At 43.1% G+C, this 14,334-nt stretch overlaps 1 protein-coding gene across 2 annotated transcripts in view; it reads left to right on the forward strand.

Annotated features, from left to right (window-relative positions):
• LOC124775213 overlaps positions 1–14,334 on the forward strand; it is an 84,689-nt gene that overhangs the window by 30,644 nt on the left and 39,711 nt on the right. Inside the window, exon 3 of one of the 2 annotated variants that reach the window (XM_047250051.1) lies at positions 7,093–7,264. The exons of the other annotated variant lie outside the window; for it this stretch is intronic. Within the exon in view, the coding sequence (XP_047106007.1) occupies positions 7,093–7,254 (162 nt within the window). The 3' untranslated portion in view covers positions 7,255–7,264. Of the gene's footprint in view, positions 1–7,092; positions 7,265–14,334 lie in introns of those variants that run through there. 2 annotated transcript variants of the gene reach the window in all.

Here is a 14,334-nt window from a genome sequence, read left to right on the forward strand (position 1 = left end):
TGTGTCCGTCAGGAAAAGGAAATTTGTAAGACTGGATGTCACGAACTTATATATATATATATATATATATATATATATATATATATGACTTTTGAACACTATTAAGGTAAATACATTGTTTGTTCTCCATCAAAATATTTCACTTGCTAACTATGCCTACGAGTAGTTAGTACCTTCAGAAGTTAGAATCTTTTATTTAACTGGCAGTATTGGCGCTCGCTGTATTGCAGTAGTTCGAGTAACGAAGATTTTTGTGAAGTAAGTGATTCATGAAAGGTATGGGTTACTGTTAGTCAGGGCCACCCACCGAGAGAGGTGGCGCAGTGGTTAGACACTGGACTCGCATTCGGGAGGACGACGGTTCAATCCCGCGTCCGGCCATCCTGATTTAGGTTTTCCGTGATTTCCCTAAATCGCTCCAGGCAAATGCCGGGATGGTTCCTTTCAAAGGGCACGGCCGACTTTCTTCCCCGTCCTTCCCTAATCCGATGAGACCGACGACTTCGCCGTCTGGTCTCCTTCCCCGAAATAACCAACCAACCAACCAGGGCCATCCTTTTCTAGGGATTATTGAAAGTCAGATGTTTCAACTTTCCTCTCAAATCCGTCGATCAGCCTTGCATCGGTTTCCGAAGCGTGAGTCAGAACTGGTCTTACTAGGGTTTTGTAAATATTGAGTTTTAGTGGGCGGCTAAGGAGTGCTGACAGGAATAAATTAATCAAGGCGAAATATGCCTTATTTGATTATATCAGCCTAATCATAATTTCACTTGAGAAGTCATGAAAGCAAGTGACTGTGGAACCAAGATAACTGAAGCTATGAACTCTATCAAATGTGTATCCATTAACACTGAAAGTGTGAGACCCATCTTCTTACTTGCCTGAATTAAGGCTGTAAAAGCTTTTTCAGTGCCGGTTCTGTCTGTGCTATGATGTCTACATCATCTGCATATGCTAAAATGCGGTTTCTATTGACGCTGTCGTAAGCAGCCTTAAAGTCAATAAAGAGGTGAAGTGCTCCAATTCTATATCCAACAGTTTTCTCCAAAATTTGGCACAGTTCGAAAATCTGGTCTATTGTTGCCCTTCTTCGTCGAAATCCACTTTGGTATATTCCAGTTTCTTCATCCACCTATGGGAGTAGCCGATCAAAAATAATATTAAATAACACCTTGTACCCCAGGTTCAGGAGGGTGATTGCACGGAGGTTTCCACATTCCATTCGGTCGCCCTTTTAAGGTATGAGAGACTTAATATTCCTTTATTCCATTCGTCTGGCATCCTTGCCTGTTCCCATATGAGAGTGATAAGTTCAAAAAGGGACTGCTCTAATGTTTCTCCTCCACATTTTAGCACAAATGCTATCAGTGCCGGGAGCCTTGTTATCCTTCAGTTTCCTTAAAGCTTTTTTAACGTCCTCTAACCCTGCTTGTCACATACAATCTGTAGCTTCGTATGGCGTAAGATGCAATGCACACCAGACAAAATATTGAAAACTTTACTAAGAATGATGAAAGAGAGTTTTACTTTAAAGAAAGTCGTTCTTGAAAAATGAAACTGTGATTAGTGCTAGAAACAACTATACAGCCTAAGAAGACCCTAACAATTACTAAGTCCTCTCATTACAGAAATTACAGACGCTCCAACCAGTTGCGCTATTCGTGACCAAATGCAAACAAAGAGATCAGATTAAGAACAATTATGAATGTTATAAGTTATCTGAGGGACAAAGTTCTGACAAATAAACATTTTGTTCTTGAGCATCCATTGGTTACCTTGAAAAATCTTTCCAAAAAGTCCTGTCAGCAGTAGAATCAGTAGCATATGTTTGCAAACAAATTTTCATCTGCATAATAATGTATGCCACACAACTCTGTCGGATTCACAAACGCCCAATCTCCACGTCTTAAAACTCACCTGTTCGTTACTATGCCTTAAATACGACTGTTTCAGCGCAGCACAACTGAGTGGCCAAGAAGTGCACCATAGATTACATTCAGCACAACGTCACGGATGCTATTTCCTACTTGGGCGCCGCGCTCATTCATCTTGTCCCGGTACAGCAGAGGTGAATTATTTTTGATGACAGAAAACATATGAAAACCTTACAGTATTAAATCCGGGGTACCCATTGTGCACAGATCTTCCGATAGCCAAGAAAAACATTAATGTGACCCACACTTTCTTGTGAAATGCCGATTGTGCTTGCAGTTTCTCTCTGAGTGATACGACGATCGTCCTGAATCAATCTGTCAACACTTTGCTTGTGAAACTCGGTGGTTACTGACAGAGGACATCCAACTCTTTGGTTGTCACGCAGGTCAGATGTTCCCACGTCAACGTCTTTAAACATACTCTCCCAACGACGCACAGTACTCACACCAAGACGATCACGGAAACTGCTTTCATTCTCTGATGAATCTCCTTTGGGGTGACACCTTCTGCTGTCAAGAATTCAATGACTGCACGTTGCTTAAATCGCATTGACCGACCGACTGCGCAGGGTTCCATACTTTACACTGTAACAACACAACTGTTCAATGCCAAGACTTCCCGGCAACTGGAGCTGTAGAGAAGAGGCTACAGAACAAGCCAGTACCTGCCGCATACCGATGCTGCCAAGTGTTGAAGAGTTACGAAGATGAAGGCACTACTTTTCAGTCAATCCTCATAGTACCCTATTCGGTTCTTTGGGCAGGGACTACTCAGGATGAAGTCATCAGGAGAAAAAAATTGTCATTCTACGGATTGGAGCTTGGAATGTTAGATCCGTTAATTGGGCAGGTACATTAGAAAACTTAAAAAGGGAACTGGTTAGTAAGTTAGATACAATGGTATTGGTGATGTTCGGTGATGGGAGGAACAAGCCTTCGGGTCAGATGAATACAGGTTAAGATATACAGAATCAAACAGGGGTAACGCAGTAGTAGATTTAATAATGAATAAGAAAATGGGAATGAGGGTAAGCTATTATGAACAGCATAGTGAAAGCACTGTTGTAGTCAAGACAGACACAAAGCCAACAAACTCCAAAGTAGTATAAGGTTACGTGCCAACTATCTCCGCAGATGATGAAGAGATTGAAGAAATTTCTGATAACAGACATTATTCAGATAGTTGAGGGGGACCTAAATTTAATTGTGATGGGGAACTGGAATTCAATAGTAGGAAAAGGAACATTAGGAAAAATTATAGGTGAATATGGACGAGGGGAAATGAATGAAAGAGGAAGCCGACTGGTGGAGCTTAACACATGCATAATTTAATCACAGCTAACATTTGGTTTAACAATCATGAAAGGAGACTGTATGCGTGGAAGAGACCTGAAGACACCGGAAAGTTACAGATTTTAAATTATAAGACATTTACATGAACAGATGAGGACTCTGACGAAAATTTATCAGCTTAGTATTTGTTACACCACCCATCACAAGACTAGAATATTAAACTCGCTTTTGGCTCATTACTGAATACCAAGATCTACCTCTGTCACGGGATGCCTTCTCACTTTCGGATTCCCTTAAAGTAACTTAATGCCTCGCCAAATACGAAGTCTCTTAAGGTAACAGTGCAGTTTATTTGATTCTATGTATCACTTCATAAATTCGGTGATACATCTGATTTTATTACGGGGTTTGTCTCTTCCTGTGTAGATGGGAGATTAAAATTTCCTTAAAAGATATCGCTACAACGAAATAAACCCCTGATTATTGCTCCAACTCAAGAATAATGTCTGTTGTACGCTAGCTATCGCTTCCACCGACCAGAAGGCACTTAATTGGTATTAAGTTGATAGACTAATTAATTATATTGATCATGAGAGTCACTGCATGGTGAGTAATTATATTTTTTCAGCAGTCAGATTACACACACCAGACAGCACAAATGGGAATCCCGGGAGGGAAGACGATGTGCTTTTCTAGGGACATTATTGAGAACTGACATTTGCAGCTGACCATAGAAGGATTCTAGCGTCAGCAATTTACATTTCGCGTAAGGACCACGTGATTAGAAACACGATCAAAACGACCATTTTACTGTCATCCTGCATAAAAAGCAGTCTTGGTTCTACAGGCACACACAAGAGTCACTGATAGTGTTACACCTTCCGGTAGATATGCTGTTTGTGATCTGAAATCATGTCTCTCCATTCAATCACATACTTGCGTGGGATTGTATGGAGACATTTTTTCACGATTACAACAACTGGTGAATCATATTCGTTGCACTCTCATATCTCGAAACGAGTCACCTTTCCCGAGCTGGTCCGTTAAGGGTCCCGCACAGTAAAACAGCAATGTGGTTTTAGACAGTCTCTCTGCATCTTTTAACTGTTAATCAGTGTCAGCCCCGTTCTTCCTGCAGCTTTGTCCGCGTGATCGTTTCAATTTAAGTAAGGAGAAGTTGGACAGCACTGTATTTAGAACCTTCTGCAACCCGTGCAGAAACAGGATGAGCTGAGTTAATGCTACAGGTCCATCTTTTGCCCTCTCATCGGAAATGGGAACATGTCATACTTCCGCCAAGCGTGTACATTGTGTAAGGCCAGCGCCAAATGAGGCTTTCTCCTGCAACACGTGGTATTTGAAAAGATAGTATGGGCAGTTACGGTGGTGTTTCTTAGCGGGAAAATTAGTAAGACTCCAAATCATTTTACGTAAATCGACTGTGCTGTCAATTCTGTAGTTTTGTTCTGGTGTTTGGTATCGATATCAGTAAGATATCGGAAAGAGAGAAATTATAGTGGAACATAAACACATTCGAAAAGGTAAACGATTCTGCACTTAAACACTTTATAATGCAAGAGCCGCGCCGTTTCCGACCTGTTAGTCACGTGGAATGCAACGCTGTCAGTATTCGAATTTAACAGACGTATTTCCCGTGCATGACGTACATGCTCTCTGCAAGTTTCTCTACGATAAACTATGGCGAAAAACTGCTAAGTGATGAAACTACCATCTTTCACTCCAAAGAAAACATCGATTCTTTGTAACAACATAGGTTTCCACAATTGTATGACGCACAACAGTCCTATAAAATGACCGTCTGCTGCCGGAAACGCGTATAATGAAACAGTAGCAGTCTTATCGCAGTTTACCGCTGCCTCTGGTAACTTTCCTTTTGCACACAAAAGTCATGGTCCGATGTTAGTTTCTGTTGATCATGTGCGGAATAATATTGACTTTTCGCTTTGACGTCACATCTCTAGAAAGCCAACTCTTTCCCCTATTAAGCAATGCATATTTAGTATCATTCTACTCACCTGCTCCAGAACACGCAGTTTAATTGATTTTGCTCACTACTCATTTCATGGTATTCTTTCCTAATTTTATGTATTCTCAGTCAATTTCCGTAATTTTACTAGGTTTTCGCGATGTTACGTAGTTCTTCGTATTTCCCTCAGTTTTTACCTATTTTACATTAATTTTTCGTAATTATACCAGATTTCGCTCCAATTTTAAAGATTTTATGTTAGTTTTCATATTTTTTCCCAGTTTTTCTTATGTATACGGTCATATTACTGACATACCCATGTACTGTTTGATTTCCTACGAAAGTATTTGTGCATCTTATATACTAACCAACTAAAAATATCCTAAGACTGCCCCCTCCCTGAGAATCCATACGCATGCATTTCGAACAGGAGTAACATGAAACGTAAGGTAACAATTGCTTCGTGAATGCTATATGAAACTGAAGACTCGATTTGTGTCGAAGATGTGAGACGGAAATGGAGTACTTCGCGTACGTCTTCCTTCGTCTAGAGGAGAGCCTTATATATATATATATATATATATATATATATAAAAATAAGGCTCACCGGCCATTTGACCTTCTTCTTCTGTGCGGATGCACAGTGCCTGGACTCTTAAGGGAATCGGCAAAAAGCCGCGAGTAATGAGTATAATGGGCAGGGGCACTATTAGTATAGTACGGGACAATAAGTTGGGAATGTGGGTCTCACGTATGGCGTGTTAAAGATGAGTCCCTGCAGTCGCACTTTCCTCTGTGTCCTCGGTGGCTCAGATGGATAGAGCGTCTGCCATGTAAGCAAGAGATCCCAGTTTCGAGTCCTGGAAGGGGCACACATTTTCATCTGGCCACGTTGACTAATATCAACGCCTGTATGGAGCTAGGGGTATTCATTCCATTGTAATAACTATATACCTCATTAGGATAATAGAATTAGGATAATGGAATTAGGATAATGGAATTAGTCGGGTGATGCTGAGGGAATTAGATTAGGAAATGAGGCACTTAAAGTAGTAAAGGAGTTTTGCTATTTGGGGAGCAAAATAACTGATGATGGTCGAAGTAGAGAGGATATAAAATGTAGGCTGGCAATGGCAAGGAAAGCGTTTCTGAAGAAGAGAAATTTGTTAACATCCAGTATTGATTTAAGTGTCAGGAAGTCATTTCTGAAAGTATTCGTATGGAGTGTAGCCATGTATGGAAGTGAAACATGGACGATAAATAGTTTGGACAAGAAGAGAATAGAAGCTTTCGAAATGTGGTGCTACGGAAGAATGCTGAAGATTAGATGGGTAGATCACATAACTAATGAGGAAGTATTGAATAGGATTGGGGAGAAGAGAAGTTTGTGGCACAACTTGACCAGAAGAAGGGATCGGTTGGTAGGACATGTTCTGAGGCATCAAGGGATCACCAAGTTAGTATTGGAGGGCAGCGTGGAGGGTAAAAATCGCAGAGGGAGACCAAGAGATGAATACACTAAGCAGATTCAGAAGGATGTAGGTTGCAGTAGGTACTGGGAGATGAAAAAGCTTGCACAGGATAGAGTAGCATGGAGAGCTGCATCAAACCAGTCTCAGGACTGAAGACCACAACAACAACATATACTTCATTATCTTGGACGTAATTAGGATGCACCGTCTCAGGCGTCTCATTGTTTATAAGGTATACGTACAGTGCAGAGTTATATATTTTTATGTTACTCGTAATGGTGAGTAAGTCAGTATACAGCAATGTTTGCATCAGAGTCCGGTGGTTGTATATTGTTTTCCATTTTAATCACTTAACAAGATATAACGTAGAGAGTATAATAAGTCTGACCTTGTGACCTGTTTGCAGGGTACCTACCAAATGGTGAACTTCAAACCGAGGGGGCTAAAACTTGTTAACCTTCCTGAATTGCCGTATGGTCATTTCAGGTTAATGGCGAAACAATCCAAAGATGATAATCCGTTAGGTTGTCTGGAGCTTCGTGTCTATGTCTGGGAAATCCCTTCATAGATAGCAGGTATGTTGATCCGTATGCCTTATATGGATTGTGTATTATTCATAAGCGTACACTGTCTGTGATAAGTATGCTAAGTGCGCCAAATACCAAATTGACAAATGTGTTTGGAGGCAGTTCTTTCGTTATGTTAGCCATGCAGTTGTTTTAACCTCCTGAGTGTCTTTTTATGGTCTATTGCAGGAACCACTTACAACTCGGAGAAGGGATATAATGAGCTGTTTATTTATGTAAGGTGTATGCGTCTCATTCTTACTGTCATACACCAGTTCTATAAAGTCCGAAGTGTGATTGTGGTGGGTGGGCTATGCGAGAAAGAAATTGTTCATGCATTATCAGTAGCCGTAACGTCTACCACAGTGCCACGCTTCAATGCTATTATTTTTAAGAAATTGGTCAAATGCGAGTAGGACTCGTGCACTGAGAGTTCTGTGCAAACTTAATACAGCCGGCCGCGGTGGTCTCGCGGTTCTAGGCGCGCAGTCCGGAACCGTGCGACTGCTACGGCCGCGGGTTCGAATCCTGCCTCGGGCATGGATGTGTGTGATGTCCTTAGGTTAGTTAGGTTTAAGTAGTTCTAAGTTCTAGGGGACTCATGACCACAGCTGTTAAGTCCCATAGTGCTCAGAGCCATTTTTTGAAACTTAATACAGGTGTGTATATACAAGGTGGACGGGACGGATTCATGACTGGAAATGGAAGGAAAATGGTCCCATGGACTTGTGTCCTGATATGCATCCTTTACGTGATAGATGGTGCTCACGGATGACAGTTCCTCTAACCACGTGCCGTGCGTTCTTTGTGCATTGCAGGCTGTGTGATAGACGCGGCGTACTGTAAGCAGCAGAATGGTCCGATACTCATGTCAGGAACAAGCCGAAATGGTGTTTGTGTACGGCCAAGCACATGGAAAAGGTCGACAAGCAGCACAGCTATACAAAAAAACGTTCCCTCACAGACGTCAATCACATCACACAACATTTCAAGCCATTTTTGGGCGTTTGTGTGATCAAGGAGCGTCTGAGACAGACGAACGTGCAGGGAAGCAACGGACGTGGTGAGCTGGTTTCTACAGGATGTTGAGACGAACCCTAGTACAAACCGCAGGCTAGCGGTCAACCAGCATGGTGTTAGCCGAAGTTCGATTACGTGTTTCCTGCATGACAGCCGTTACTGTCCCTATCACCTGCAATACTATAGTGACCACTTTGAACATCTGTTGTGCCGTGGATGGGATACAGCTTTGTAACGTATACTGGGACGATTTGTTGTCATTACAGACACACCTCCCGTTATTGAACACATGTTCATGAGACCTCTTTTACTCCATTTCCGGTCAGGAATCCAGCCCTGCAGATCGTCGGTTTTATTAACGATCACCCTGTACACTTCATCCATAATGGAAATCGAGAATCTCAACGATTTTCCCCTGCTTTCGATACAGATATTGGTCGCGGGAATTCCAAAACCGTATCATAACTTATACAGTAGCTCCTATGACTAGCCCGAAGATACAAAAGGAAACGACTAAGGGACTTAAGTTTATATATGTTAGATATAGAAGCTTTAATAAAATGTATTTTATCTTCTTACTGAAACATGACTACAACTTACATTTTTTTTTTGTTTTCTTTTTTGCATGCAGTAATGTTTGTCTGTCAAATTTTTGATGGATTATGAATGCAATCCATATTCTAAGAGCAAAAGATTGTTTGTGTGATATAACTGCACTTTCACAATTTTAAGATATTTTTTTGTTTCACTTGTACTGTGAGACCTTGCTTCTTGCCAAATTTCATGATTCTAGGTCAACGTGAAGTACCGTATTGGTTTTGATGAATTAGTCATATCATATGACTGAATCGACTTATAAGCTTAAAATTTGTACTCTACCAATTACATGAAGGTTACTGCTGTCAGTATGCCCTTAGGGCAATGGTTCCCAGCCGGGGTGGTAATTACTTCCTGAGCGGTAAATGAAATTTTCTGAGGGGTAAAAGAAGGGTTAATTTGCATTTCAATCACGAAACAATATTGCTTTTAAAAGATCCACATTTTTAGCACTGTTTACTAAGATTGAAATACTGATTTCATAAGTCAATGATAATTAAATTTTTTAAAGTAGCATCGTTAAGGTAAGGCACAGTGAAACTTGCTTGCAGATTAAATGTCTGTGCAAAGCCCGACACTCGAACTCGCGACTTTTGATTTGTGTGGGCAAATACTCACCAGCTGAGCTACCAAAGCAAGACTCACTGCCTGTCCCCACAGCTTTACCTCCGACAGCACCTCATCTTGCATACCTAGCAGTCCCGTAAGAAAGGATATTTTAGAGACATGCCATAGGCTAGGAATGGAGGGAGTTTCCAAAATGATGATATAGAACTTCCTGACGGAGACTCGACTTCGGGACTTCTGCCTTTCGCGAGCATCTGCTCAACAAGTCAGCTAACCAAACACGACTCCTGACCCTTCCTCACAGATTTTCTCCCGCCAGTATCTCATTCTGTACCTTCCAAACTTCATAGAATTCTCCAGCAGTACAGCACTCGTGGCTGCGGCATCGCGGTCGCGAAGTGGGACCGAGGCAGTTTCAGATAAGTTTTTACAGTCTGACGATAATTTATGTATTTGTAATTTTAGCTTGACGATGTCCACTATGGACAAACGGTAGTTACTTTTATTCTGAAGAAGGTTGGGTTATCCCAACTGAAACCTAGGTAAATATAGGTAAACGTTGCAACTGAGGCTGTTGGTTATTAAAATTAAAATTAATCTCCAACTGTGTCAAAGCTATGCCTGTGCAGCAACCTTTCTTGCAGTCGTGTTAGACCTGTAAGTTAAGCAGGAGAGCTTCTGTGAAGTCTGGGAGCTCTGAGGTAAGATACTGGTGGAAGTAAAGCTGTAAGCAATTGTCGTGAGTGGTACTAGGATAGCTCGGCTGGTGAGCACTTGCCGCATTAAGGTAAATGTCACTATTTCGAGTCTCGGTGCGGAAAACAATTATTATTTCCGAGTAGGTTTTTCATCGGCGCAAAACCCGCCGAAGAGAGATAATTTAATTTAGGAAACATCTCCTAGGCTGTGGGTAAGCCATATAGCTGCAATAATTTGTTTCTTCTACAAGTATAGTTCTGCATGTTTCCCAAGGAGCTTCTGTGAAGTAATGTAGGAGATGAGGTACTTGTGGAAGTAAAACTGTAAAGACGGTCATAAGTTGTGATGGGGTAAGACAACAGATGAGGATCTACCTGTAAATAGCAAAGGACCCGGGCTTGGTGTCGGTCCAGCACACAGTTTTAATCTACGAAGGCGCTTTATATCGGTGCACACTCCCCTGCATAGCAATAATTTCTTTCTGGAAACATTCCACAGTCTGTGGCTAAACCATGTGTCTGCACTGTCTTATCTCGCTGGAGTACTAGTCCTGCAGGTTTCGTGAGACGGCTTCTGTGAGATTTGAAAAGTACGAGTTGACGTAGTGGCATAAGTAAAGCTGTGAGAATGGGTAGTTAGTCACGGTTGTGTACCTCAATTGGTGAGCACTTGACCGTGAAAGCTAAATCTCCCGTGATCGATTATAGGTTCAACACACTGTTTCAATGTGCTAGGAAGTGTCATACCAGCGCACAATCCGCTGTCGACCGAAAATTTCATTCTGGAAACGTGCCCCAGCCTCTGGCTACGCCAAGTCGCTGTAGTGTCTTCTTTTCAGGCGTGCTAGTCCTGCATGTTTCTCAGGAGATTTTCTGTGAGATTTGGAAGATACAAAATGAGGTCCTGATAAAAGTAAAGCAGTGAGACCAGTCGTGAGATTTGGCGGAGTAAGGTAACATGTGACCAATCACGAAACCGAGTTCGAGTCTTGGCCTAGATCACAGTTTTAGGCGTCCATTGAATTTCATTCGAGAAATATCCCCCCAGGCTATGTGGCTAAGATATCTCTCTGCTATATCTTTTTTTCCAGATTTGTTAGTACTGCATGTTTCGCAGGAGACTTTCTGTGAAATTTATGAGTTAGGAAATAAGTAACTGGCCGAAGCGAGCTGTTCGGAAGGATCCCGAGCCTTGCTTGGCTAGCTCAGATGGTGGTTACTTATCCACGAAGGACAAAGATCCAGTTCTCGCGTCTTTGTCTGTGACACAATTATAACCTCTCAGGAAGTTTCATAACAGCACCCACTCTGCTGCAGAGTGAAAATTTCATTCCAGTATCATTCCCTTGGCTTTTGCTAAGCCATTTCTCTGCAATTTCCTTCCTTCCAGGAGTGCTACATATGCAAGCTTCGCAGGAGTGGTTCTGTGAATTTTGAATGGTGGGAGATGACGTATGGGCTGATATAAATCTGTGAGCTCTGGTCATAGTTAGTGCTTGGGTAACTCGCAGATTAGCACTTGATTGCAGTAGGCCAAGTTGTCGAGTTCGATTCTCGGCCTGGCACACACTTTTAATCCGCAAGGAAGTTTCATTATCAGCGCACACTCCACAGCAGACCCAAAATTTTATTTTGGAAATATCTCCCAGGCTGTGCCTAAACCAAGTCTCTGCAATATCACATCAGCCAGGAGTGCTAGTCCTGCAAATTTCGCGAGAGAGCTTCTGTGACGTTTGGAAATAACTGGATGAAGCTCTGGCGGAAGGAAAGCTGTGAAGATGGGCCATGAGTCGTGCTTGGTGGGTGCTGTATCTGCAGTAGCAGAAATAAAATGCGAACGATATTCCTCAATCTGTTTTTATTGGGAAAAACCAATAAACGAGCCGGCCGCGGTGGTCTCGCGGTTCTAGGCGCTCAGTCCGGAACCGCGTGACTACGTCGGTCGCAGGTTGGAATCCTGCCTCAGGCATGGATGTGTGTGATGTCCTTAGGTTAGTTAGGTTTAAGTAGTTCTAAGTTCTAGGGGACTGATGACCACAAATGTTAAGTCCCATAGTGCTCAGAGCCATTTGAACCATTTGAACCAATAAACGAGAACATTGCAAATGTCGACACAATTTAAGCAAGAAACAAAGTATGGATCCTACTTCGGATCTTATAACAGAAGAATAACAAAATAAAATGTTTTCCTCACAAGTTTCTCGATCGAGTAAGTCCACCAAAGAAAACACGGAAACAAAATATTGCCGCGTGCCGCGTGGTCTCAGGCGCTACAGTCATGGACTGTGCGGCTGGTCCCGGCGGAGGTTCGAGTCCTCCCTCGGGCATGGGTGTGTGTGTTTGACCTTAGGATAATTTAGGTTAAGTAGTGTATAAGCTTAGGGACTGATGACCTTAGCTGTTAAGTCCCATAAGATTTCACACACATCTGAACATTTTTGAACAAACTACAAAAGAGTGGTCAGCACAGTATTACGACAAAGCTGTCAAGGAAGGCCAGACCACCAATACACGACACTCTTGAGTCACAGTCCGAAGCTACCACTCCTGACGATCTACGACTACCAGCAGACGAGTTGTGTGGATGTTGTGGCTGGGATGGCAGGTCCATACAAATCCAGGCAGCATATCGAACTGCCTTCTGGCCATAAGTGTGCCAGCTCATAAGGCCAGTTGGCGAATGGATCTCATGCATTTATTTTCTATCACGTGAATGGTGTAGGAAAATAGTACGCTTGCTGATCACGACCACTGGTGCTGCGGTCGATCCACGCTGTTCCAGTAGTAGGCTTTGGCGACAGTGGCTGAGACACGATGTTCTGTTTTTGTCTCTGGCAACAGCTTCTGTCGTGACGTAAATATCTACTTTGGTTTCGCTTGCTGTGATGAAGGTATCCCGCATTTCTGTTCTATCATGTGGGATGCCGATGTCCCAGGTGGATGGGGCGGACACTGTGGTCATTCCCCACTGAGCGGTGCGTGGCTCATGTTCGTGCCATCGCTCTCTCTTTTCACATTCTGTTTTTACTGTGTTGCCACCTCGTTTTGTTAATTCAATTACTACTGTTACTGACAGCATCGCTAATCGATATATGCCCCGCCGTATTATCTTTGCTGGACTGCTATTACTTCCCGGTTGTCGTGTGTTCGGGTTAGTTGGGATCTGCCAATGAGTTGAGGGGCGCTAGCAGTGCATTTCGGACCTGGCGGTGTTTGACCTAGGACACGGCAGAAGTTCAGTCGGGGCGCGGCTGCAGTGAGGTCCTGACAGCCATGACTCGCCCGACGGTTGCCGATACATACCACTTGAGTACGGACTACCTTGGTTGGTCGTCGGTCGGTTGTCGTGTCGGACGACATGTATGTTGGCCGGCGATCGCTTGTGGGTTGCCTGCGTGTGCCAACTCGTGATTCGTCCTTGTTATTGCACAGTTGCTATCGTTAGTATTGTCTAGTCCTTGTGCAAGAGTTCGTGAAACTGTGTGTAGATTGTGATGTAGACTGCTCAGTTATTTTAGTGCTGTTTCCGTGCTGATGTGCGGCAGTCGGTCGGTTGGTGTGGATCAGCCAGGAAATCTCCGCGCAGCGCAGTGGGCTGGGCCCGCTGGCGGTCTCTACGCAGTGTCGGAGTGTGTGGGAGGTATTCCCGTGAGCAACAGCGAGTGTTCGAGTTGGCGAAAGTTTGGCCACCATCCGGTGGAGTATAACTGTATTTTGGTTATTTGAAGTTCAAGTGCACCAGTGGAATTTTCTGCCTTGTGGCCGTTAGCGTTCCGGTTACCTGCCCTGGCCGCTGACGTAAAATTCAGGCTGCGTCCTTTCCTAACCGTGTTGTTGCTGTCCAACATGTGTGTGTAGTTTTGACAGCTTATGCATACTTGTTTGTGGGTGACTACGCATTTTACGTTTTGGCTTTGGAGTTCCTTGTGCATTGGTCGGGTGGAAAGCAAGTCGTCTTGCTGGTGGATCCGTTGACTGTCTCTTGGTTGGCTTGCCGGGGGATCGGACATAGATAGGCCGATTACCTGTCTCCCCTAAGCGAACATTAATATTTCAAGTGCAGACCGACCCCCGGAAACTTCTGAGCGCCGTTGACTGTACTGCCTTTTCTTATTGCTGTTGGATTGTGTATTTTAATAGCTTATAGCCGATAGTTTGAATTTGTATCCTTTTAGCTGGGTTTTAAATAATGGGCCTTCA

Source organism: Schistocerca piceifrons, chromosome 2, assembly GCF_021461385.2.
Source record: "Schistocerca piceifrons isolate TAMUIC-IGC-003096 chromosome 2, iqSchPice1.1, whole genome shotgun sequence".
In the NCBI taxonomy this organism is placed as follows: Eukaryota; Metazoa; Arthropoda; class Insecta; order Orthoptera; family Acrididae; genus Schistocerca; species Schistocerca piceifrons.